At 38.9% G+C, this 27,196-nt stretch overlaps 1 protein-coding gene across 1 annotated transcript in view; it reads right to left on the bottom strand.

The window, feature by feature from the left end:
• Positions 1 to 27,196, bottom strand: part of UQCR-C2 (Ubiquinol-cytochrome c reductase core protein 2) — a 93,519-nt gene that overhangs the window by 53,490 nt on the left and 12,833 nt on the right. Inside the window, exons 3-5 of the mRNA XM_067135406.2 lie at positions 24,452 to 24,643; positions 24,152 to 24,368; positions 23,856 to 24,067 (exon numbers count right to left, since the gene is read on the bottom strand). Of these exons, the coding sequence (XP_066991507.2) occupies positions 23,856 to 24,067; positions 24,152 to 24,368; positions 24,452 to 24,643 (621 nt within the window). The remainder of the gene's footprint in view (positions 1 to 23,855; positions 24,068 to 24,151; positions 24,369 to 24,451; positions 24,644 to 27,196) is intronic.

Genomic DNA, 27,196 nt, shown 5'->3' with positions numbered 1-27,196 from the left:
TTCCTTCCCATTCTTAGGCCTTTCCTGTTCCATCGTTGCCATAAAACCTATCTGTGTTGGTGCGACGTAAAAAAATTGACTCTTCTGTCAAACCATGAAAGTCTTTCAAGGGGTGATTGAGAAACGCCTAGAAGTATCATTACTGTGTGATCAAACCAATGTGGTTTCACTGAGGACTGCAGAACAACAGAGCTGTCCATGCTAACTGGTTGCTGGCAGAAAGGCACTGAGAGAAGAGAAGAACGGTCCATTTGGCTTTTCTAGATTTAGGAAAGCCATTTGACCGCACCTCACATGAACTCATCTAGTATTCGTTTGGTAAGCATGGTGTTGGTGTCCTAGAGCAGTATGTATGTTGGATTCAGCTCCTTTACTACAACTTTACAAGCTCTCTCCCCTGTGCAACTAACATCACAGCACCATTTAATAAAGTAATTCTTTTAAATGGAATGTTTTATATTTCCACCATTCCATGTTTATGGATAATGCATACGTTAGTATGTTTCAACCAGTGAGCTGTTCATTAATTCATTAGGTGAAGGAGGTCTCATTGGCTGAAACATGTACTAACATATGTTTTTTTATATTTTGATCATATGGCCTCATTGGACTACGTTTATTTAGGTTTCCTACCATGTTTACATATCCTTACCCACATGTTCTTCATTCTCTTAATATGAGTATTTCTTCTGTCCTCTGACCAGGGAAGTCGTTTTGCTGGTTTGACCCCATCTTCAGGTACCCTCCAATCCTGAATTTTTTGTTTAATAATGCGTCTATCTTGGACATCTTGCTCCAATATCCCCTTAGCCCAAGTTCATCAGCCACTGCTTGGTGCCATGTAGGTCTTCCTTTGAGATTCCAAACATGTCTTAGGATCTGTTTCATCAGCCTGCTGTCAGACATATAGAACACACGACCAATGAAAGTCACTCTTCTTTTCCTGATGAGGTCCGTTACTTTGCCCAGCTTGTTATGCACTGAATTTTTTCTGAGCTTCCTTCCTTTTTAATGGGATTTAAGATCCCTTCTCCCTATCCTTCGTTCTTTTTTTTTTTTCCAGTTCTCGTTTTGAAGTCTGAAGAGTCATCATGTAGGCTGCCTTCATTTTAATTCATTTCACCTCCACACCCTGTTTTTCATTATTACTCATATCTAGTCACACTCCTAAATATTTGAAAGCTTCAACCTTCTGAAATGGACTGTCCTTAACATTGGCCATATATTTTGTTTTATCAATTGAGACCTGGGAGACCTACTTTACCTGCCTGATGATGAAGTTCCTCAATCTGTTGCTCAGCTGCTTCAACAGATGGTGCTAGGAATGCAAGATCACCTGCAAAAGCCAGGCAATCTACTATGTGAAGTCTAATTTTAGATCCCCTAACTAACGTATGTATTTATATCCATAATTATGGATTGGTGAAAATATAAAACATTCCATTTAAAGAAATAATTATGTTTTGAATGAAGAGTCAATATTGAAAAAATGTGATATTCATCAATTACAGCATCATTTGACATTGGAGTGGGAATTCACCAAAGATCCGCACTACCACCACTCCTGTACATCATGTGCAAGGACAAAGAAACCACAGACCTGCGAACACCCCATCCTCGGACACGTCTCTATGTTGGCTAGCAACTCAAGAAACAGGCTTAATGAATTGGTTAACCTGTGGGAAACAAGGCTGGAAACATTCGGATTGCAGCTAAACCTTGCAAACGGGACAATATTGGTCGACGATATCCTATCACCGGAGACATCTGCATTCCGTAACATTGGCTCCCGCATGACAGCTAACGGTGACACACTTGTAGACGCTTGAGCAAGAGTTAACACTGCCTGGCGGCATCCTTTGTACTACAAGATCCAGTTGTGGCCTAAATCAAATCTCTACCATACAGTCATTCACCCAGTGATACTGTATGGGGTGCAATGTTTGCCAGCAACAAAGAGACACAAACAGATCCTGCACGTAATGAGAAGCACATGCTGGAGTATTGCAACTAGACCACACTAAGAACTAACAGGTCATGAACACTCTTAGAGTTGCACTAATTCTTGACAAAAAGAGAGGCAAGACTGAGGCAGTATCACGTGGCCAGAGCTGATGCAGAAACTATCATGAAGCGAGCACTTAAACTCAGTCCATATGGACAATGACCTCTAAGCCGACCTGAAAAGTGGTGGATGGAAAGGCTGAAGGAAGACGTGAGAGCTGCAGGTGTTTATCCTGCAGACACTGGAGAGTGGGCAAAATGAAATGCAAGGAGGCTGACTCCACATAAGACAGGAGGAATGGCAGGAAAGAAAAAAAAAAAAGGGGAAACAGACCACCTCTGCCAGTTTTGAACTCACAATCTCAAGATCTAGAACAAAACAATATCTGTCATCTAGTGAAGTACCGGGTCAGGTGAGGAAGTCTCAACTACGTCGAGGAAAAGGAATGTGCCGGCTGGAGAGGCTTGTCACACAGCTCAGAAGTGTTGATTAATGAATAAATGGAGTATCACTAGAAAAGGACAAGGGGAAACTGGAGATCTTGGTGAAAGCCTGTCCAACCTCCACTTCATCCTGCAAAAGTTTTATATGCAGTCATCAGGTTTGAATCCAGGACTGACAATGTCTAACCCTTTTAGACAAAAAGGGGCCACCCGAGTGTAATAAAAATAAATTGTGAAATTTGAAATATCAAGTTACACCTCCTAATTAAATGAAATTAATGTCTGGCGCCATGACTAAATGGTTAACATGCTGGCCATTCGTCCCGAGGGGTCCCGAGGTTGATTCCCAGCTGGGTCAGGGATTTCAACCTTAATTGGCTAATTCGTTAGCCAGGGGCTGCGAGTTTGCACCATTTTCAACATTAGAATTCATCTTAGGTAGGACCCTGTGCTCAGAGGGCGTCTACTTGAAAGACCTGCACCAGGCCTCTCCAAAGGCTATATATTATTATTATTATTATTATTATTATTATTATTATAAGTTAATAAACTCTCTACTTAGGCAATGCTTATTAGGCGTATTTTGACCTTTTTCAGTAATATTAAGTGGAATTGCTACTGTTAGGCGAGTCTTAAAATTTAAACCTATACCACAAAAATAATATATTTGAAAGTTATTAAGAATTTCCTTTGAGTATGAAAACCTACAATATTTTGGCTTCTTTCAAATGTTTAAACAATTCTTGACAGTACCCTTCAAAATTTTGTATTTGCAGAAAGTGGATATATCTGAATTTTAATCTATATTCTAAACGAAATCTTGAACCATATTAGCCATTTAGATTCTCAAGCATAATAAGAAATTCATAACACAAACAAATAATAAAAACAGGCGAGCTTGTCGTGTTAAAAGGATTCTGAATCTTGTGATCATTAAGTCACAGGACCAATAGTTTTATGAGGAATCCAAACCAAAGAGATGCAATTGTCCATTTCGATAAAATGTCACATGCTCCTGTTTTCAGAAAAAGTTTGATTCGAGCCTCACCGTCAGTATTCCTAAAATGGTTTCCCGGTTCCAAACCATGTACCACGGTCACTACCTTCCCTGTATTGGCCCTCTCCTTTCCCTTCACAGACAAAAACTGCATTGTTAGTGCGACGTTAAACACGTAGCAAAAATAATCTCGTGTGTACTGCAATCCATGGTCACTTTGGTAAATCAGCATGCTGGGAATAAGCTGTCACTCCCCACAAACAAAACATGCCGTACAGTCGTCACAAGGGAAGGAGGAGCAAGGAGATACTAGGAACTAAGGGGTGCCATGGGTAGCTCATCTTACATAGCCTATTATGTTATGAGAGCAGTGTTTTGAAAATGTGTTTTGGTATTAAGAGGGCCTTACAACATATATTATCTAAAACTCAAGCCTCTTTGTAATAAAAAAAACTGGCAGGTTAGGCAATATAAGTCTTTTAGGTTAAATCTATATACAGTAGAGTTTCGATGGCGAGTAAAGGGAAGAAGGTGATTGTTTCTGTGGAAGACAAGTTGAGTGGGTTAAAGAGAATGGACAAAAGGGAAGCTCTTCAAAATGTGGTTTCAGATTATGGTGTTAGACGTATTACAGTGGGAAACTGGAAACATAAAAGGGAAGAAATTGAAAAGTGGTGCTCTACCAGAGCAACAAGTGATGTACTGAAAATTAGAAAAAACAATGAAAAAGATAAGTACCAAGAAGTAAGTGAAGCACTATTTCTTTGGTTTACTCAAAACCAAGAAAATGGCTTGTCAATATCTGGCCTCATTCTGCAAGAAATGATAGTGTATTTCCAGAATGAGTTTAATGAAGGGGACCCTAATTTTACTGCCAGTGCAGGGTGGCTTGATTGGTGGAAAAAAACGGTACGGCATTGGGCAGCTTAATATCTGTGGAGAAAAACTGTCTGCTAAATCCAATGAGGTTGTAAAATTTAAAAGGGAATTTCAAGAGATAATTCTTGCTGAAGGATTAACCGGTGATCAGATTTTTAACTGTTATGAGACTGAGCCGAATTTCAAGATGCTGCCATCAAAACTCTCACAGCCCAAGCCAAGATGTCTGCACCCGACTACAAGCGTAGTAAGGAAACAGTTACTGTTCTTGCCTGTAGAAATATTACTGGGAACGTAAAAGCAAAATTGCTTATGATCGGTAAAGCAAAGAAGCCTAGGACATTTAAAAACATTTCTCTTGATGCTCGTCCAGTCCATTACACGAATCATAAGGCTGCCTGGTGACTTCTTAAAAGACTGTTCTTTACACAGTTCGTTCCAGATGTAGAAAAATGTCAAGCTTCAAACAATCTCCCTAGAAAAACTATTCTTCTCCATCACACCCAAATGAAGAGCAACTTAGAAACGGTGACATCAAAGTCATGTTCCTCCCTCCTAACGTGACGCACTATGCCACCAATGGACCAAGGTGTACCGGAAACACTGAAGGGGAAATATCAGTGGAAACTCCTTTCACCCCTCATAGAGAAAATGGACAATGGCAACGACATGATAGAAATGTTAAAATGAAACAACATGAAAGACGTGGCATACTCGATAGCGCAGTCTTGGAAAGAAGTTGAAACAATGACATTAGAAAGTCTTGGAACATATTGTTGAGTGAGGTTGAACATCGAGAGGAGGTGGTACAAGAAGACATGGAAAACATTGTTCCCTTCCTGAATTGCATTCCTGGCTGTAAGGATGCTACGACTCAACATGTAAGTGGTGTGCACAAGATCAGCTGTTTGAACTAACTGATCCTGATATTATTGGTTTTGTGAATGCTAACGAAAATGAGAATGATGAAGAAGAAGAACAAGGCAATGCAGAACAAAAGGAGAAAGCGTTGACTCACAGTGAAGGATTATCGTCGATGACAGGATCTCGCAGCAAGAAAACGTGAATCAGCAGGCAAGCAGACAACATTGACAAGTTTCTTTTCGTAAGACATTTGGAACGTTTTCTTTCAATACTGCATCTACTGTACAATTAATAAATAGAGTACTGTAAAACATAGTAAAAAGGTATAGCCTTGCTGTTTGTTTTAGTTCATTTTCAAAGTTATTCTGTATTATCCAACATTTTCGGTGATCCGACGTACTCCAGGTCCCGTTTAGGTCAGATAATCGAGACTCTACTGTATATAAAATAAGAGTTTTGTCTGTACATTGCTCAAAATTTAAAAAGGATGGTATTTCTGTATCAGTCGTGTCCACAGTAACAAGGAAATGCACTTTTTAATTTTCCGTAATTTCTGTTCTGTATGTATGTATGTATGTATGTATGTACACGCATTATGAGAAAACGGTTGAAGAGAATTTAATAAAAATCAGAATGCAAAGTTGGGGAATAAGTCGCTACAATCTAGGCTATAAATAATTTTAATCACGCTGAGTGAAATGGTAGTTTAGCGGAAGGCCTAAAATTTAATTCTCAAAAATTTATGTTAGTGGTCTTATCTTAATGAAAATCAGTATACAAAGTCGGTGAATGAGTCTCTATGATCCACACTATAATTAAGTGTATTCATGCTGAGTGAAATGGTAGTTTAGGGGAAGGCCTAAAATGTAATTCTCAAATATTCGTTATTGGTGGTTGTATCTTAATGTAAATTGGTATTCAAAGTCGGAAAATGCGTCACTATAATCTAGGTCATAAATAATTGTATTCACGCCGAATGAACTGGTAGTTTAGGGGAAGGCCTAAAATTTATTTCCCAATTAAGTTATTTGTTATTAGTGGTCATATCTTGGCAAAAGTTGGTAGGCGAAGTCGGGGAATAACCCACTACAATTTAGGCCATAAATAACTGTATTCAGGCTAAGAAAAATGGTACTTTAGGGGAAGGCCTAAAATTTAGTTCTGAAATATTGATATTAGTGGTCCTATCTTAATGAAAATTGGTATACAAATTCAGGGAATAAGTCGAAGTATTACATTTCCGATCATTTATGTCTTATTCATTGTTACCGTACCGGTTATTATCACAGATATATTCATGAATTTGGATTTTTCTTACCAAGTCCATATCAATGCCAAGTCACAAGAAAATGGGTAAACAGAATTTAATGAAAATCGGTATGTAAAGTCGGAGAATAAGAACTACAGTCTACGCTATAAATGATTTTATAAGACGCCCTAATATCACAAAGTCGAAAGAAAATTAAATGTGAAGGCCTACAATATAGAAAGCTCATAAAATTGACCATTGTTTATTGTGATGTACAGTACTTTGTGTCTTCTGTTGCTACTCATCTCCAATAGGTAGGATTACTGCTGCGTACCGAGTATTTTTTAAAAATTTACCTTACGTTGCACCGACACAGATAGGTCTTATGGCGACGATGGGATAGGAAAAGGGCTAGGGTGTGAAGGAAGCGGCCTTGGCCTTAATTAAGGTATAGCCAAAGCATTTGCCTGGTGTGAAAATGAGAAACCATGGAATACCATCTTCAGGGCTGCCGACAGTGGGGTTCGAATCCACTATTTCCTGGATGCAAGCTCTTAGCTGCGCACTCCTAACCATACGGCCAACTTGCCCAGTCGTACCGAGTGTAACAGCCTGCCTGAATATTAGCGGGAAGTAGCTAGGATTTAGATAACTTTCTTCTTTAGCATGCCATTCCTCTGGTTCATAAATTTTCTGATACTACTGGTACATAACACACTGGTTCATCAAAGCATTCAAACTATTCAATCCCTACTCTGAGGCACTGATTGGAATGAGCAGAGTGCAAATTTAACGGAATAAAGGCAGAGGAGTGTTTAAGGCTGTCTGTGGCCTGGTCATTCCAGCTCTGGAATTTTGGACTGTTAGATTGGCACCATAGTACTGTTCGTTAAAAGTGAGAAAATGTGCGGTTTTTCATCTGATCGAATATTTTATATGATAACATTGCTTTGAATCCTACTTTCCTACTGACGTTTTTATAATGACCTATGTTGACTTCAGTTAGGAAAACCACAAAGTCAGTCTTTCTGAAAATCCTGTGGCGAAGCACGGGTACATCAGTTAGTATACCTTTAAAATCTGCAAAATTTGGCATAAAATCTTATGAATTGTGTGAGTCAACTTCAGGCTATCTCTGGTCATTTGTAATATACACAGGCAAAGATGTAATATACACAGGCAAAGATACCGTATTTGAAACAACTCGCACATCAACAGACACAAAAACTTATGCTATTGTTTTATCGCTTGTGGAGATACTTCTCAACAAAGGATACATACACATTGTGGATGGATAACTTTTATAATTCACCTACTTTGGCTCATAAGTTAAAATCACTGAAAAGTGACTCTAGGAACTTTGCACCTAAACAGAAAGTACGTCCCAAAAGATATAATCAACACAAAACTAAAGAAGAGGGAAATTATAGCTCTGCATTCCGACCAGGTTTCCGTCCTAAAGTGGCGTGATAACAAGGACGTCACAATGATTTCTTCATTCCATGGGGCAGAAACCGTCACAAAGAAAACAAAGAGGGGTCAGCAAAAAGAAAAGCTGTTTCAGTTGCCGACTATACTGATCACATGGGTGGAGTCGATCTGAAAAATCAGCTATTTCATAGCTACCTTACAGAGAGGAAAAAGATGACCAAGTGGTCCATCAAGTTAATCAGGAGGTTAATGAATGTTGCAATTCTAAAAGCAATGATCATTTGCTGGAGAAATTCACCCGAAACTAGAATTGACCATTTGAAATTTAGGGTGGATGTCGCCCAGGCACTGCTTGTGGAACATTCAGGTTCATTTGAAAGAAAATGTAATTCTTCAGACAAAATTGTGTCCTGTCTCACTGAGATATTTCCCTGAGAGAATCCCACCAACTGAGGGAATGAGTAGGCCGACTAAATTATGTGTTGTGTAATACAAACAGAAAAATTCGGAGAGAGACAGTGATTTGGTGTCCAGAACGCGAAGCGAGTCTCTGCGTAGAAGAATGCTTCAAGACATTCCACACCAAACTTAACTATTAAGGTACGATAGTGTCATATTTTCCAAAAGAATGGAGTTTTCTAAACATGCATGTGAAAGTTTTATTGAAATCCATAAAATAGTAACAAAGTTGTGTTGCTTTGAACAAAGCCTTGCACAAATCTGAGAAAGTTTAAACACCACGCTCAGAAGTCTTTCCACAGCACAAAGGCATTTAAATCAGTCGTGCTGAGGGAGTTAAAAAAGGAACAATGATTTGTGGATAGAGGAAGATGGAAAGGTACCATATACATCCCAACCTGGCAGGAGCTGGACAACGGATATGAAGAGTGAATTGTGTATTCCCAATTCCTTTCTTCAATGATGACTGCTAAAATTAGGTCATACACACTGTTACAGTTAATCTGTTAAGACAGAAGAGATCTTGGTCATCCATTGCAACCGCAGTTACACACGTGTAACCTGTGCTACTGTGGTATCTAACACTGTGAAACTACTTCATTTTGGCACACGATTGGGAAAGACATGAAATAAGACAGCTGTAAATGAAGTAGTGGCAACGTAGTCCAAACACCCACAGGAGATTAGGAATGCGCAAATACGATATGGGAATGGTGAGGTGGCACTGTTATCAATGTGCAGTGTGCAGTTGGGAGTGTTTTTTGTAGTATGGCATTGAAGTGAAGAGAGTCAATTTCACTGCTCTAAAGCATGTTTTCAAAAGGTCATCAGTGCTGGTGGATTAAAATCGAGGTTACCCATGTCAAAAATTCATTTTGTTATTAAGGATTACGCGAAGCATGTGGCAAGAATGCATTATTGTATAGGACGGTTGCATGATGGGTCAATCATCATCACCAGTGACCAACTCCAGTTTCCCAGGTGTGGTAATGATGGGTCAATGCAAGAAACAAATCTTATTGTTAAGCCTGTATCGCCACAATACAAAAGTTACTTATTTCAAAATTACACATACTTAATAAAATAGGACATATTTTGTCCACTTTGGGACATCATCAGCCATTAGTAAAAGACAAAATAATTGGAACAAAGATAATTTAAAACACTTGATGAATAATGGGTGATTTGACTGGTGAATCAGCCAATGGTAACTAAATTAAAATACAAAGGCTATTATCGAAAGTTAAAAGTGTGTACAATGAATACTAAAACATGGATTTAGAAAGTTTGAAGGCTAATTGCACACTATGGCCCAGTTTCTTCAATGAATGTTAAGCGTTAAGACTGCTGTTAAGGAGACTTAAACATATGATTTTACAAAAGAATTGTTAACTCGAACAAACTTAATACCGTATTTACGTAAATAAACCCCGCATATTTTTTTTTTAATTCGAGGCACGAAATAGGGGAGCCGGTTTTATTTGCGTCAAGGTTGCCAACACGCTCCTGGCTCACCTAGTTTTCGATGCTGTGTACAGTTATGCTTTGTGCAACCGTAGATGGAAGAAAACTGTCCCCATATGACATATTTAAACAGAAAACAATTCAGCCCTTTAATTCTAAACTGACTTCACTTTTTTTTTTAAATAGTAATTTATCAGTAGTAATTTAAATTCGAAATTTCTCCACATCACGATAGAAGGCGTCTTCCGAAACATGTTGGGGTAGCTTTCCGCACTTTCACTCACTTCGGTGTGTTTCACAGTTGAAAATAGAGTGAAATCGTAATTCTTTTGTATTCAGAGTTTTAAGTAAAGCCACAATATCACGTAGCAGGCTGTACGTGGAAAAGCAGAATCCGCAAAAACTGGTGAGGGCTGGCATTTCTGAAGTACAAGATGGCTGTTAATTCAAAATCACATAATTGGAAGTCCTATTTCTGTATTACAAAGACTTTGAATTAACGAGGTTTTACTGTATTGCAAAACTAACATCAGATTTTGCTGGTGCGTCTATTTCAAGTGTTTACATTGCATGAAAAGAATTATCCACCATCAGTCATGTTACAGTCCAGTAAAAAGAGACCACGTGTGAGAAGTGTTTTAGGCCCGTATTCACCAACGTCAGTAACTTTTGCTGTTATCTTAGATTTTCAAAACTCGGATATGTCATTATTTCGGATAACGCTCACTTCCGTATTCAACACAGAATTTATTATCTCGGTTTACCAAAACTAAGTTTTCGTTTCAATCTCAGTATGAACCGCATTTTTTCATACTGACGTACAGAAAACAAATGACTACGCGCTGCCGCCACTATCGAATTGTAAACAAGTTTTTGATTCCATTCAGCGTTTGCAAATAATTTGCATAAATTATATCCGCTATTGAGCAGAAACGGAGAAAGAAGCCTAATATGATTTTCCAAGAGAGTGAATTGTTATTGAACTTGGTGGCAGAAAGCATTAACAAAGGGAATAAGAAAAACCAATTATACCCTACACATTGTTCGTCACTCAAAAAGTAAGTCAGTATTCCTTCATTCTTCATTAAAAGTCACCCAGTTGTGTACCGTACAAGATATTAGCTATAATCGAGAATTCATTTTAGGCCTACCTATGTGTTGGGAATTCCAGGTTATGTTTGGAAGCTTTAGATAACCTAAAAGGCGTCTGAAAATTAGAGTCGTCGTAGTCCTGGAAATATGTCACACGTTCTTTTATCCATCTAGGACGTTTATTAATTGCATAATCTTGATCATATTACTCGTCGCTGTGATTTTATCTTTCAATTAGATATTCCAGCCGCCTACGGGCGTAAGACGTGGAGTGTGACGAACTTGTAAGTAATTTAGGAGAGGATTCTAGTGATGCAAGAGACAATGAATCTTCCCATCTACAGGGAATCGAGCCTATTGCAAGTTCAGATTAATGAAATACCTGTCACGTAAGTAGACCTACTTGCTCATTTTCATGGAAAATATATTTCATAGCAGCGATATTTGCGTAAAGACCACATGGACCTCACGGAGTAATACGAAATATTTGTTTATGCCTAAGGTACTCTTTTGATGAAAGGAATTTTAGTTCATTTCATTTTTTCAAAATGAGCCTTTCTAAAATGAGGGTGCGGGCATTATTCGACGGCGGGGATTATTCGGGTAAATACAGTATTTATGTTTATTAAATTAATGTAGTAATGGTCCACCATTCAATACTATAATATGCAATATTCTAAATTACATTAATTAGGGACTAGTTTCGGCCGGGGCTGGCCATATTCAGCCTTAATGTAAAACATCTAATAACTAAACAAATGTACATGCACACAATTGACATAAAACAAATGAAACAAATATATACAAACTAGCTGATGTACCCGTGCTTCGCTACGGAATTCTAAATTTTATACAGAATTCTAGGTTAGGGAGTGTAAACGTTGTGAGCAAGATTGTATTAAGTTGCATAGCTCTTAAAGTTGCCCTAGAAGCACGACGGGCAAGTCACCAACGTCTTTTTTCATATGAAGACTGGGTTAGAAAATGTTCATATTAATGGTAGGCCAGCTTGTCTACCGTCAGTCACAATCATGTTGGGGAGTTTTCATTATAATGGCAGACACTCACTCTCCGCCTGCCTTTATAGATTTTCAGAAAGACTCTCTTAGTGGTTTTCCCAACTGAAATGAACATGGGTCATTACAATGACGTCAGTAGAAATGGCGCGATTAAAAGTAATGCCTTCATATGAAATACTCGATCAAGTGGAAAACCACACATTTTCTCACTTTTAACGAACAGTACTATGCTGCCGAACTAACAGTCCAAAGCTACAGAGCTGGAATGACTAAAACACAGACATCCGTGATCCGTGAACAATCTTCGTCCTTTTTTTGGCGGGGGGGAAGGGGGTTTCAAATAGTGGATAGTCCCAGGGCAAAAACTATGCCCGTTTACTTATCTGTTTCCTGGGAGTACCCGATGAGTCGGAAAATCTCAATTCACTACACTGGCGGGGGAAAAAACTATCTGACGTGGAGGTAATTTTTCCTCCAAGCCAGAGAAGAAACCACATCCTCACTGCTAATTTGGAATAAAATTTATGTAGATTTAATGAAAGTGAAGAGGAAGAAGCTTTTCCTAAAAAACGGCTCTTTTCAGGGTTGAATTTTGAGTTATTTAGTGAATTGTGGTACCATAATTTGGAATAGGGCTAAATTGTAATTCCAGACCAGTTCGTAATACTAATACTACTACTACTACTACTACTACTACTAACTGAGCCTCTGACTTAAGTGCGCACACTGCTCATTCAAAACAGCGCGTCAGAGTACGTATCGAATAGCTCGCATACTATGATGAACCAGTGTGTTACGTACCAGCAGTATCAGAAAATGTATGAACCAGAGGATTGGCATGCTAAAGAAGAAAGTTATCTAACTCCTCAGCTATTTCCCGCCAATATTCAGTTAGGCTGTTATACTCGGTACGCAGCACTAATCCCATCTATTGGAGTTGAATGTCAGCATAAGAGACAAAGAACATTACAACAAACGACAGTCAGTGTAATGTTATTGTTGATCTATATTACGCGTTTTCGATATTGTAGGCCTTCACATTATTCCGGTTCTGAAATACCACTCTTATCATAGTCGGTACGGTAAAACTGAATAAAACATAAATGATCCGAAATTATATTCTCTATAACTTTTGTTATGTAGTACTTTTCCATAGGACCAAGAACATAGGTATTTAAAAATTAAATTTTAGGTGCCTTCCCCTAAGCTACCATTTCTCCCAGGGTGAATAACATTGTTTATAGCTTAAACTATAGTTTCTTATTCCCCGACTCTATATACCGATTTTCATTAAATTCTGTTTACCCATTCTGTCGGGGCTCGGCGTTGATATGGACTTAGCAACAAAAATCCAAATTCATGAATATCTGTGTTATCATAGCCGGTACAGTAAAAATGCATAAGACATAAATGATAAGAAATGTAATTCTATATAACTTTAGTTATGTAGTATTTATCGATATGGCCACTAATAATATAAATATTTGAGAATTGAATTTTAGGCCTTCGCCTAAACTACCATTTCACTCAGTGTGAATAAAATAATTTATAGCCTAGATTGTAGCGGCTCACCCCCCGACTCTACATACCAATTTTTATTAAATTCTCTTCAGGCCGTTTTCTCGTGATGCGTGTACATACATACAGACAGAAATTACGGAAAAGTAAAAACTGCATTTTCTTGTTACTGTGGACATGATCGATACAGAAATACCATTCTTTTCAAATTCTGAGCAATGTACAGACAAAACTCTTATTTTATATATATATAGATTGACATTAAAAACTGGAATGAAATTATGAGTAAATGTCAAAATAACTATGTTCTAAATTCTTGCATTTTGAGTATGCTCATCATCGACTCTCTTTCATGTATTAACCCTTTCCGCTCGTGTGTCGACCTGAGGTCGACAACCGTCACTTAGCGTTATAGCTCGTGTGTCGACCCTGAGTCGACACAATGTTTCGCCACTCGTTGCTAGATTATCTGGCAAGCCAGGACTTTTGTATTTCGTTTCGTAAGTGCTGGTCCATTCCGAAAACCGAAATAAACCAAATAGGAGTGTTTTAGTTTCTCTTTACTTGGCAAAATTTCTTTGTTTCCTTGACAATGGAAAGCAGTCGCGTGAAGCAACATGGCGGCGCAGTCTGACCGAAGCTGAGATTCTTGAGTCTATTTCGGCTGATTTTGTTGATAGTGACCATGAAAGTGATAAAAATTTTGAATCTGGCGATGAAAGTGATATATCCATTAGTGATTCAAGTGATGATATAGATATCAGCGTTGCAGGAAATCATAGAGGAGGCGGTAGTATTACGACTCGTCCCAGTCCCAGTCATACAGTGCTGACTTCAAATATACCTTGGAGATCGTGGAGAACTGGTAATAATAATTTCGTGTGGCTATTTCTAGCCGAGTGCAGCCCTTGTAAGGCAGACCCTCCGATGAGGGTGGGCGGAATCTGCCATGTGTTGGTAACTGCGTGTTATTGTGTTGGAGGATAGTGTTATATGTGGTGTGTGAGTTGCAGGGATGTTGGTGACAGCACAAACACCCAGCCCCCGGGCCATTGGAATTAACCAATGAAGGTTAAAATCCCCGACCCGGCCGGGAATCGAACCCGGGACCCTCTGAACTGAAGGCCAACTGACCATTCAGCCAACGAGTCAGACGTGGAGAACTGGTGATGCAGGATTACCCAAATTTCCTTACAGGTTAGTCAGCGGATTCATAAGTTGTGGCAATAGACCTAAAATAGAACTAGAGTACTGACAGCTATTTTTTACTGATCAGTTGCTAACCACAATTGTCCACGAGACGAATAAATTTGCTGAATTGAGCAAAATACTCCACTTCAGAGGAGATCTATCTGGTTTTCTTGGAAACCTGTGACTTTAGAAGAGCTGAAAGCATTTAATGGTGTAATTATCAACATGGGGATGAACAGTAAGGCAGAAAAGCAGGATTATTTTAGTGAAGACTGGTTGGATAAGCAGGTGATCTACAAAGATGTGTTCTCTAGAGACAGATTTCTACAGATATTCTGGAATCTCCATCTTCCTTCCCCTGATGCTGATAGGGCAGGCCCACAATCTAGAGGTTCGAAGATCAGAAATATAGTCCTACCTGGACACAAAATTCAGGGAACACTTCATTCCAGGAAAGAATCTGAGTGTTGATGAAAGCACTGTAGGCTTCAAGGGTCGTGTCGTGTTCAAGTGTTACAATAAGCAGAAACCAACGAAGTGGGGACTCCGTATTTATGTACTGTCAGACTCGAGTACCAGATACATATGTGCTATTGAACCATATTATGGTTCAATAACCACACAATCACTTGTTAGGTAAGATTTACCCTTCACTTGCAGGATAGTTATTCATTTGGTTACAAAAGTTTTGCAAGCCACCAACGAAACTGGGTTTCATGTCTTTACAGACCGGTTCTATACCAGTTACGACCTTGCAGCTGAACTACTGAAACTGAAGGTCCATATTACAGGCACTGTAATGGTAAATAGGAGAGGTCTGCCATTACAAGTGAGAAAAGCCGCAACAAAGAGAACAAAACAACATGACATTATCGCACTCCGAACAGATAACACTTCTTGCTTGGTTTGGAAGGACAAGCGAATTATTGCTATGCTGTCCACTTTCTATGACAATTCCACCCAGCCTGTGCAAAGAATAAGACGTCAAGGTGCCGTGGAAATTGTAGAGAAACCTACTGTCGTAAAACCACTAGCAAAAGAAAAAATTAATATATTTTCAAGAAACAAAATATTAATATAGCCTTCAACACTGTTCATAATAAAGCCAATCTTTTTTATAATCACCATAGAGGGGAGAGTGAATAATAATTAAAAATAATAATAATTTCTTAAGATCAGGAGTATATAAGTTAGAATGGCACAATTTTCATATTCATTACAATGAACATGTTAATGCCAAAATATATGACAGGATCTCCACAATGAGTTCTCATATGCGTGATTTCAGTCATTCTTTCACATCTATAGGCTAGATCAAAACTTGCAGGTCTTTCGCTTTGTCAATAAAGGTAATCTACTTAACAATTTAGAGAATATATTCATTAATACTGATCAAAAAAGTAACCCGATCCACAACCTGAATGAAATATCCGAGAATACAAATGTGTTAATTGAAGAAATCATGAAGAAATTCTTTACAACCTCGCAACAAGATAGAAATGTTACACACTTCCACTCCCTGCCCGCTTTCTCAAGCTCCCTTATATCTCAAGCACACACACAATTCAGTTGGATACAGTACACCAGTTGAGTCTACTTAACACAAGACTGGCAGAGGCATAAATAATAAGTTGCACCTCTCTTACACACAACTCATAATTTTCTCTGATAATCCAGTTTCTCAATTATTTTTCCTTTTAGGCCTATTTTTACATCTGTTCGCAAAACTCCTGGTACCTGGTCAGTGCAATTTTCAAGTTCCTTCTAAACTGATTATATAACAGGATCAATCTTCAACCATAACAGAACTTGTAAATAAGTTTTCTGAGATCAACACTCTATGTAGCTTATTCAACGGCAATATCATACAATTAGAAACTTTTATAGTGTACAACTAGCCTTCAAAGTTTCCAAATGCATGTTTTAGATGTGGATTCAGTATTCATTGTACATGATTTTAAATTCACCTACATGATAACTTTTGATAACAGCCTTTGTATTTTAATTTAGTTATCATAGGCTAATTTAATAGTAGAATCACCCAGTGTATTCCCTAGGACCTTTTTAACGGGCGCACCGCCCTAATGTTTTTACAGACCGGCCAGCTAACATAACCTAGATATGTGCTAGTTACATAATATTAAGACCTATTTGAGTCACTGGGTGTTCCAAATTAAAATGTAAATACTGAAAAACTGTTTATTTAGATATCTTAGAAGTGAAGCTTACACGGTGTGTAGAATTATTTAGTTTTTCTTCCGAGTTGAACTGTGTTGTTTTTTTCAGTACATTCCGTACAGTTTGCCGACATTTCGAATACACACAGTATTCTTTGTCAAGGTGGCTGAAATACCCTTACTCAATCTGAGGTAATCTGTCTCCCAGGCAGCAATCACACTACTTTTCATTTAGGTGATAAATTTTCATTATTGTCAGCATAACTGCATCAATTGCATCGGAGTTCAAATGTTTAGCTTGACTATCACGTAGGTGTCGTGAGCGAGCGACGTCTGGATTAGCGTGGAATCGCAAGCAAGCACTTGATCGGTAGTCACGGTAGTAAGCCTCGGTGTTACGTGATTATAAAGGAGCAGTAGAACACTGAGAATTCAAAATATTCTTATGTCTTTTTCGTGATAAGACAAAGATAATTCAGTTTTGAAGTTAATATTTACGTGTCTGATATTGTCAATGCCTTGAGGGGAATAAATTAAAATGATTTCATTTTCATTTCTGACTTAGCATTCCTCCACCCGGCTACTCATTCTTGCCGCCCGACTGATGAAAATTTTTGGGGAGAACACTGTCACCCAAGTGTTTTAACCGCTCAAGCCGGTTTGACGTGTACGTGTACAGACCTACAAAACATAACCCAGGAGCGGTTGGACGTATACCTGTGTGGACTAGTCTAGCGATGTCTTCAATGAACATCTGCGTGCCATTTGTTGGTTGTCATCATGAACTTTTAGCACAGCTCGCAGCACAGGGTTCCATTCGATGCAGGGGAGTATCTTCTACCATTATGCGGCATTGTGTTGGCGTAAAAAGAATTTGTTTAATCAACGTCGATCATTGTAAACATGGCGGCATCCTCGCATGGTCTGTATTTATCTAATGCAGCTCTCGAACGCATATTAGGTAAAAATATTGATGAGAATAATCTGAGTTATAATGGAAGTGTTAGCAATGATGATTACGCACAGCAGGAAATTACGTGTAACATACGTAATGAAATTAATATAAGTTAATGCTCACCCGAGTGATCATAGACACCTGTTGATTCTAATTTCATTCCAACAAGAAGGTATGTAGGCATTTTTTAACTTTGCATACCACCTTTTTGTATGTACATACAACATCTGCATGATAAGAACTGTGTATCCACTTATTTTGAACAAAATCAGACAAGTCGTTTAGAAGTTTTAGAAGTTATAGAAATATTTGTGACAGCATGTACAATTGTGATATTTTTTAAAAATTTATTACTGCTGTAGGGTAAAACTTCGCCAACTTTTAATACCGGTTTAAAGGGTTAAATTATTCTTGTTCCAATTACTCTGTCTTTTACTAATGGCTGATGATGTCCCAAAGTGGACGAAATAAAGTAACTTTGTATTGTAAAGGTGGAACTTTTTCCCTAAAACCATCATAACGATCGGTCGAGGCATTTCGTGTAGGTCGGAATGGGACTGCGGATTTGCACCACACAGGTCGGCCATCCAATCCTCGAGATCAGATTGACATCATGAGTGGTCTTGTTTCCACAGACCATCAATGGACTATCTGGGAATTATCCGCAGAGGATGGTCTCAGTCATAAAATGATGTGGCACATACTGACGAAATGTCTTAACACATTCACGCCCATCATCTGAGCTGGCTATTTCAAGGGCTGGCCCAGCTATTCCAGCTGTCAGTGGCAGAGCAAACAACAACGAATTCTTTTCACAATAAGTTCTAAACTAAACAAGATATGGAAACAAAATTTTCCACACACCTTAATGAAGTCCTCTAGTATCTCTGTAGGGTATGGTAGGTAATGTCACACTTTCCTGGGTGAATGGGAACACCAAACTTTCCACAAAAATAGTGTGTTTCACTAATAATTTTATTTTTGAAGCACACTTTGCACCTTCTTGAGGGGAACTTGACTTTATTTGATGGCGGAAATCACAAGAGAAAATGTTCTTTTCTTTTCCCATCTAACCTAAATGGTGGATCCTAGGCCGGTGCCCTTTGTAGCAGCAAAATCGCGGGATGTTGACTTGGAGCTGATGAAGTACATGGAGCTGAGATGTCGGAGAGAGGTGACTGTACTTGTATGTCGGGTTCACTTTTTCGCCCCGTTTAAGAATTGCCTGGTGTTCCTTTAGATCTTTTGGTACACCCCTATTTGACCATATTGTTCCATACACGGCAGTGTTCTGTTCCCGTAATTGTTTCGCGAGTCCAACGCTATTGTAATAATTGTCCATCTGTCTGTTAGGTCATCAGCTCAGAGGCTGGTTGGATCCTCAAATAACACCACCAAAGGCTATGCAGCTATAGGGAAACTGCAAAAACCAATGGCAGAGCCCAAATGAGGCGTACTAGGCAAGATGAGGAGGGAGGTAGTTTGCCACTGCTTTCCTCACTGGACCAGAAGGTGCCACTGCAGCACGACTGATCCTATGAGCAACACCTTTCCTAACACTTGGACACTAGTTGTGCCCCAAATGTCATTACTCAGCACCAACCATACCCCAGCAGCTTCCATATTGTCACAGCCATGGATGAGACTAAGACTTTGGTGGAAGCTACACTTTGCTCTAGCCTGTGCCAAGAGATGGATACAAAAATACTGCATCCATCAAGAAATGGCAACAGGTGGAAATTGTCCAAATAGACTGTATACCCCTGGCCAAGATAATTTTCAAGCAGCTGAAAAATTGTGCTTTGTAAATTCGCACAACTTGCATCATTTATATTGTCCCTACACACCATGGTTACACTTCAGAACACGATTATACACATACTTGTGCAATCACAAACCAACTACGCAGCTAGTTGGGCCAGCGCTAGGCTACCTTCAGAAACGAAACTAAAAAAAAGTGCATTGGGAGGGAAAATAGCCGTGGCCATGTGGTTTCTGGTGAGTAGAAGCATTTATAAGAGTTTTACCTTCATCTCTCTCGCACATATTTATGACCAAAATAGATACTAGCTGCATAGGAACGGCTCCAGTTCAAGGCTGCGCTAACTCGGATACGGTCCACAGCACGGTCACGCACTATAGGCAATAACTCTGATACGGGCGTGAATGTGTCAACATGAGGAAATTTGCTTCCCATTGGGTTCCACATCAACTTGCCGACGCACAGAAATGGCACCGGTATGCACTGGCTGGCATCCACCTGGACAGATACCACAACGAAGGAGACGCATTTCTACAGCGTATTGTCGCCAATGATGAGGCGTAGGCACGAGCCTACGAGCCTGAATGAAAGTGTCAATCGAATGAATGACATCACTCAGGTTCACCACATCCACAGACATTTCAAGAGGAAACCAATTGAATGAAGCTTATGCTGCTTGTGGCAAAAGACTATGAGTGTTATTTTTACGTATGCTGTGCCTGAGGGACAAACGTCAACAGTGACTACTATTGCCAATTTCTGGAACGACATCTGCGTCCAGTTATGCAGCGCAAACGTCCACATTTATTACAAGACAACTACCCTAGCGTGTTGCATGACAATGCACATTGTCATGTCATAAACAATGTCAAGCTCTTATTGCAACAGTGGCATTGAGAGGTCTTGGAACACCCTCCATACACACCAGACAAGAGTCCTTGTGACTTCAAACGGTTTCCGAAGTTGAAGGTACACCTCCGAGGCCGCTGATTTCCTGATGTGGCATCTGTACTCCAGGAGGTAGGGCGCTCCATCGCTGGCAATCAACAGAGAACACCTTGCCGACAGCTCCGAACGACTTCCAGACATTTGGCAAAAGGTAATAGACTTTGCAGGGGACTACATTGAAGGAATGTAATGCAATATTGTACTTGTTACATCATTAACCCTTTATAGGTCAGTGGCTAAATATGTAGCCACCTGAAATTTCCCTAAGTGATCAAATTTTATTTTTTATTAGAAGAACATTATTTGTAACAGGAGTAACTGTTGGTTGGATGTCATTTGATTTGATATTGCTTTTCATAAAACCCTTTCAAACAAACTTCAGAACCTGATAGCTTAATATTTAGCCACTGTTAATTTCTACTGACAATAGGCTTGTGGCTAAATATGTGCACTGTTAGCTATTAGCTTCACATGAATTATTGACAACGGTTAAAAATCATTATACTTATATGAAATTATGAATATCGGGATATAATACGACGATCACTCCAGAAACACTCAATAATAGCAACAAACTGAGAATACACACAACATGTGATACTGCTGCGTATGCAAGAACTCAGTGTCTAAATATTTAGCCACTTTCATCCCACATGGCAGCACAGTACAGGAAATGACACACAGAACAGAAAGTGGCCAAATGTTAAGCTGCTGAACGTCTGCAGACCACCAAATTCAATAAGGCTCAATATCAATGGCTTCTGTCAAGCATATTCAACTTCATTGAAGTGTCTCAGATATTTAGCTACTGTCCATGTATGCAAACTAAACATAAAATAATGTGAGCATTAAAGGGTTAAATATTGTGTTCTATCAATATTGCCACTACTTTATTTTCAGTCCTTGTATTAGCAGTATACCAGAATTTTATGAGAGGAAACATTAGACACACAAAAACTAGTACATGATAATCACTAGAAGTAAAGTAGAAAGCAGACAGGCGAGTGAGCAAGCAAGCAGTTAGTTTTATGCAACTCCTGATATTACAACCATAGCCCGAGACCACCGAAGTAACTATAGCCCTTTCCACCCTGAGATATTTTCTTAGAAATTTGAATTTTTTTTTCTTACTTCAATGTACATAATTTTGAGCCTAGATTTCAGGAAAAAATAGTTAAAAAAATATTTTCTTCGCCGTTCTTGTGGAAAACCACCCGCACGATCATGTTAGTTAGGGTTTATTTGAGCACATTTCTTTGCTGAATGACGTGTTGAGAATATGAAATTCTGTAAGTGGATGATTTTATTTACAGTGAATGAAATATATGAAATAAAATAGGTTATAAAACATTAATATAGGACTTATATAAACAGAATATTCTTTGAAAAGTAGTCTTCGGTTCAATGCCGGTTGGGGACTCTGTGATTGACGTGCACATAAATGACTAGAGAATCATTATCAGTATACTAATTATCTCCTGTGTGTTCTTCCTCTTCATCAATATCACCACCGTGATGAGAATCATCAGAATCATTGCCTACGCGTGAAGATATAGAATCAGGTACCCACTCATAATCATCACCATCTTCACTGAGCAAGTCCTGCATAGGTTAACCTCGCTATTTCTTCATCTGATATCCCTAAAATTCATATAAATACATGTATTTTGTATTCACAAAAGTATACTAATGCTTAATTAGGGAAATCTTCCCAGAATACTAATGATCACTTTTGAAGTTAGGAACACACCATTACCTCAAATTAAACCCTAACCCGCAACATCGTGCTAGTTACAGATTTACAGTTTATTATAACCGCTAGGTTCAAAAAGTAGCATTGTTAAGGATATGTATACCTTCTATGATAATTCTAGGATGTTTTAAAGAGATTCACATGGAAATCAATATGTAAAAGAGAATAAAAAGGGACATTTTAACTTGAGGCTGCAGGGTATGTTTTGTTCACAAAAGTTTAAACACATATGCTGCCTCCTTGTTCCCAACTATCGAAATAAAAAAACTGCAATACGAAGCGCGGATCCCGCACGATCATTGCAGCCTGGTGTGACGCAGGGAAACGAGCTAGTGTTCTTTTAATAAAATAAAAACCCAACCCGCACGATCGTGTGGGCTCGGGTGGAAAGGGATATCATTTTGCTATCACGTTCAAGCGACAAAGTTTTCATAATCTATATACAAACAGCTCAACATAAGCTCACCAGTTCTATGTTACTTCTCAATGTAATCTGTTTACCAATTAAAGAACAGCAAACCATAATACGCACGCCTAAGCCATGGTTTAGGTATAAATATATACGAGGGGCATATATTGAATTATACTTTCACAATCTTTCACTGCCCACTATTCCACGAATCATGACACATTATGGGTACTTTCATCCTTTACAGAGTGATGCAATCCCTCATTCAACATACAACATTTCTTCCAGCACTGTCAGTGCAAACAACATGTAAACTAATCACGAAGGACATGTTGAATGACAAGGTTTCTACAGGGCAAAAAAAGGGATTGATCACAGCAAAAATTCACAGGTGATTGGTAGCAATGTGTGAAGAGCATGTCCAATTGGGATGAAGGCAAGAAAAATGGTGTCAACAGAGAAGGGGGACATGTTCCAGAAAGGTAGGGACATCGACCATCCTCATGCGAGTGGGAGTAGTCATCCTCTACAACAAGTCTATCACATTAAGAAATGTGGAGGTCAGCAGGGATCTCTGCAGCATACTGCACGAGCAACTACAGTTGGGAAGTGTCCTGTAGGTAGGTTACCTCATTCGGCATGCCCTTGGCTGTGGTATTTTGGGACAAGAAGGGCATCATCTTCATTGACTAGCCGGAACCGGGTACCACTTTCAATTATACTGTGTACATGGCAACTCTATGCTGAACACATAGCACAATTCAAAAGAGGACACAGAACTTCAATCGAGGAACAGTGTCAGATAACTCCCAAGGCTTGAACACCTGCTTTGTAGCTGCATCTTCCAAAAATTTGAGGGATGAGTCCCTATAGTGAGATATGAAACACTAAAAACTGGAACAGGAATGACATGTGCTCCGAGCTATTAAGCAGGAGTTTCAGATGCTACTGCATTCACCTTACTCCCCGAACTAGGTTTCCGACAATTATCACCTGTTCCAGACCATGAAGATGCCTGTGCAAAACAATTTTGCCAACTTTGGAAACCAAGAAGCAGATGTCCGGACATGGGTGCAATGCTCTCCAAAAATATGGCTCCTAACAATTTGCCACATGTCTGTGGAGAAAAATAATAACGGAAGTCTAATTCAATATGATATGCCCCTTGTAAGCAAAATGTAATGTTATGTGCATACAATTTGTTTTGTACAGAGTATTCAGCTAAAAATGACAAACAGACCTTGCTCCCTCAGTAGCAACAGCAACGTGTGCTAGTTGTGATCCTGTATCTTGTCGTATTTCCCCATTTCGAAACTTGGATGAAGACTGTGGTCCTTCTCCACTCTCTAGGCACAAGTTACGGGCACATGCCACAAGCTCATCATGATCCACACCAACCCCAACCACTGCTGCACGGTTTGTGAGAAATGTTGACTGTACGTAGTGCTGCATCTATATAAATATGAACAATATGTAGGTATAAAACTTAACTTCTACATTAAGTAGGGAATTTCAAATCTTTCAAGTGCCACTCACAGTCTCAGAACTTATCTTGCCGATGAGGTAGTCTGGAATGAACAGTGAGTTCCCCAGTCCTGACTTGTATGCAGCTTTGTGAAGAAGTTCCAATAACTGCACTGTAGGAGGTAGAGCAGCCAACTCAAACTTCAATCGAGGAACATTGTCAGATAACTCCCAAGGCTTGAACATCTGCTTTGTAGCTGCATCTTCCAAGAACTTGAGTGTTGAGTCCCTATAGTGAGACATGAAACACTAAAAACTGAAATAGGAATAAGCCTAATCATTCAAGTGATAACACAAACTTTCAATACTTACAAGGAATCTCTTTTCACCTCCAATGTGTAGGCCACTGTTTCACGATCTCCAGTGACATTCAAGTTCCCTCCAACTTGTTGGACATTACGAGTGATTCCAAACTGAGTTGAATCACTCGTAGTGAGGCCACCTGCAATACGAAGGATATGCGAAGCACCCAAGCTATCAGGTTGTTCATATCGAGAACCAGCTCTGTAAACAAATGTCACATTATACTGAACTTTAGTGAACTTATTGATTTAACAGTGTTTCTATACACAAGCTCCTTAGAATATACTGTTAACACAAGATACTGCAATAAGCCAACAAATATTGTACATATTAATTATGTAACATACATAACCCTTCCAGCAGTAACTTACGACCACCTTTTTTTAAAACTTTTTCCTTGGCTTAAAAAATGTGCCTTGGCTTAGAATCTGTATCATTAACACAGCTGATAATGTAGTTTTCAAATTTGAAGACAAATCAGTCATAGGCACCATAGGTTTCTGACTTTCAAATCTTCTGAGGAAAAGTTCAACATCTGGCAAAATATTTCTAAAAGCACTTAATTTTGCCTTAAGTAATGAATTCTTCGCTGCTTCTCTAAGGTATTGAAGGTTTCTGTTGGTTTCTCTTTCACAGATTTGGCAATGTTATCATATATTTTAAGAGCTTGATCAACACAGCATCCATTTTCCAACCATCTTATTGCAGTGAACTTGTAAGAAAATGCAGTGCTTGTTGTTATGTCTGTATATTTAGCACGCTGAGAAGGGCAGAGATCTGAAAAAAATTAAAATGGTCCCAGTCAATTTTGGAGATGTTTTCATGGCTCAATTCACTGTATGCAAACTGCACATGCCTATATCAAGAAGAGATTTGCCCTCAGGGTTTAGCACTTGCAAATGATTTTCAAGTGTTTTTAATAAAACTGAGGTTAACATTCGGCCCATCCATTGAGACTTGCAAAATATTTCCTTAAGATAAGGAGAGTCCATGTACAAACCCATCTAATAAGTGATCCACAGTTTCCCTGCCTAAAAATTCACTATTCCAATATATTGTTGCAACATTTTGAAGACTTACATCCCTAAACCTTACACACAAGTCCATTTGTCCTTTTTGGACAAATTTGTTTAATGATTCATCAGAACAAACAATGCAGTCAGAGCACTGTTTTAAGTTATTTTGCAAACTTTCTTTAAAATATGGGGCTAATCCATAATTTATAACATAGGAAGCTTTAGTCTTGCCCATAGTAAAGTTTTGAGCCATTTTACTGTCTGGGAACATTGTTTTGAATCCTGCGGAGATTTTATCGGAAGAGTTGAGAAACATCTTTCCAGTGACAACCTGAAGAGCCCATATGGCTTCAGTCGATATATCATCATCATTATTCACACGGAAAGTCCTTAAAATCGTGTGACTTGTTCCTGGCACTCCTAATTTCTTTGTAGCTGTAGATGTAATGCTAACTCTTAGCTGTGTATCTTCAAGTGGAGATGGAGTAAAGGTATTCTTTGCAAAGAAAGAAATTGTTGGCTGCAAAGACTTAGCTTTCATGTATTTTATATGAGTAGGTCCTTTAGCATGAGAAGTAATTGCTTGTTTACCCATATTAGTAAGTTTGAACAGTTTACAACACACTTTACAATATGCTGAAGTTGCATCATTTACCAGTATGTCCAACCAACCACTCAGTTCGGGAAACACTTTACTGTCTATCTAAAGTTTATTAAATATACACGGCTTGTTAGCCACTGTCATGAGTTTCAAGAAACCATACTATAACAAATAAAACAGAATAACATAAAAATGGTTGAAAGAAATGACACAAGGACACAACAAAAATAGCAGAATTGTTGTGCACTTCTTGTGAAAAATACCTGAAAAAGAAATGCTACAATACCCTGGGTTACAGTAGACAAGAGCCTAAAAATATCCCCTCAAATCCATCATTGGGGAAGATTTCCCTGACTCTCCAGATTTTTTGTCTACTTCCCCAACTTTTCCTGACCAAATATTTTCCCCTTATTTTTCCTGACTAAATGTTTTTCCCCTGACTTTTCCTGACCAAATTTTCCCCCCTGACTTTCTAGAATGTGGAAACTATATCTTGGGGAATTCTCTTCCTCCCCCTCTTCTTCTTCTTCAACCTCCTCATCTCCTGCCTGAATTTTCTTGCAGACCTCATCGATGGTCTGCTCCTCACAAGTGATTACCATATCATCAATGGCAGAAGTCACTGAAACTACTGGTAATCTCCATCTTCTCCTGCATAGTTTTCCAGCACCCTGTCGCTTCATCACCAACTTCCATAACAATGCTGTTGGTACCACCATCGAAGTCTGCTTTCTTGAAGCAATTTGTTATTACTACAGGCTCCACTGGATCCCACGATGAGGCAATGAAATGCATTGTGTCCAAAAGAGATGGTGGCAGGGGATACTTAGAATGTTATTCTACCACCCCCAACCCCAGGGGATCCTGACACATAGCAGAAAATGCTAAATGTCTACAAGATTCAGTTATGCTGGAGGTACTTGACCTTATGAGTAGAAGGGAATGCGTAGCCACCACAGATGCGAGGACACGTAGAGCAAAAAGTAACCATTATGTAACGTGCAAGATTTATTTTGTTGAATGGGAACTCAAGCCTTCTGTCTTATTAACGACTAGGTTTCCAGGCAAGCCTAAAACAGGTGATAACATTGAAAGAAAATTGCCGAGACGCTTTATGGTTCTTGGTGTCACTGAGAC

The sequence above is a fragment of the Anabrus simplex genome, chromosome 1, assembly GCF_040414725.1.
Source record: "Anabrus simplex isolate iqAnaSimp1 chromosome 1, ASM4041472v1, whole genome shotgun sequence".
Classification (NCBI taxonomy): Eukaryota; Metazoa; Arthropoda; class Insecta; order Orthoptera; family Tettigoniidae; genus Anabrus; species Anabrus simplex.
The sequence above is the reverse complement of the archived record's forward strand: the minus strand, read 5'-3'. Positions and strand labels throughout refer to the sequence as shown.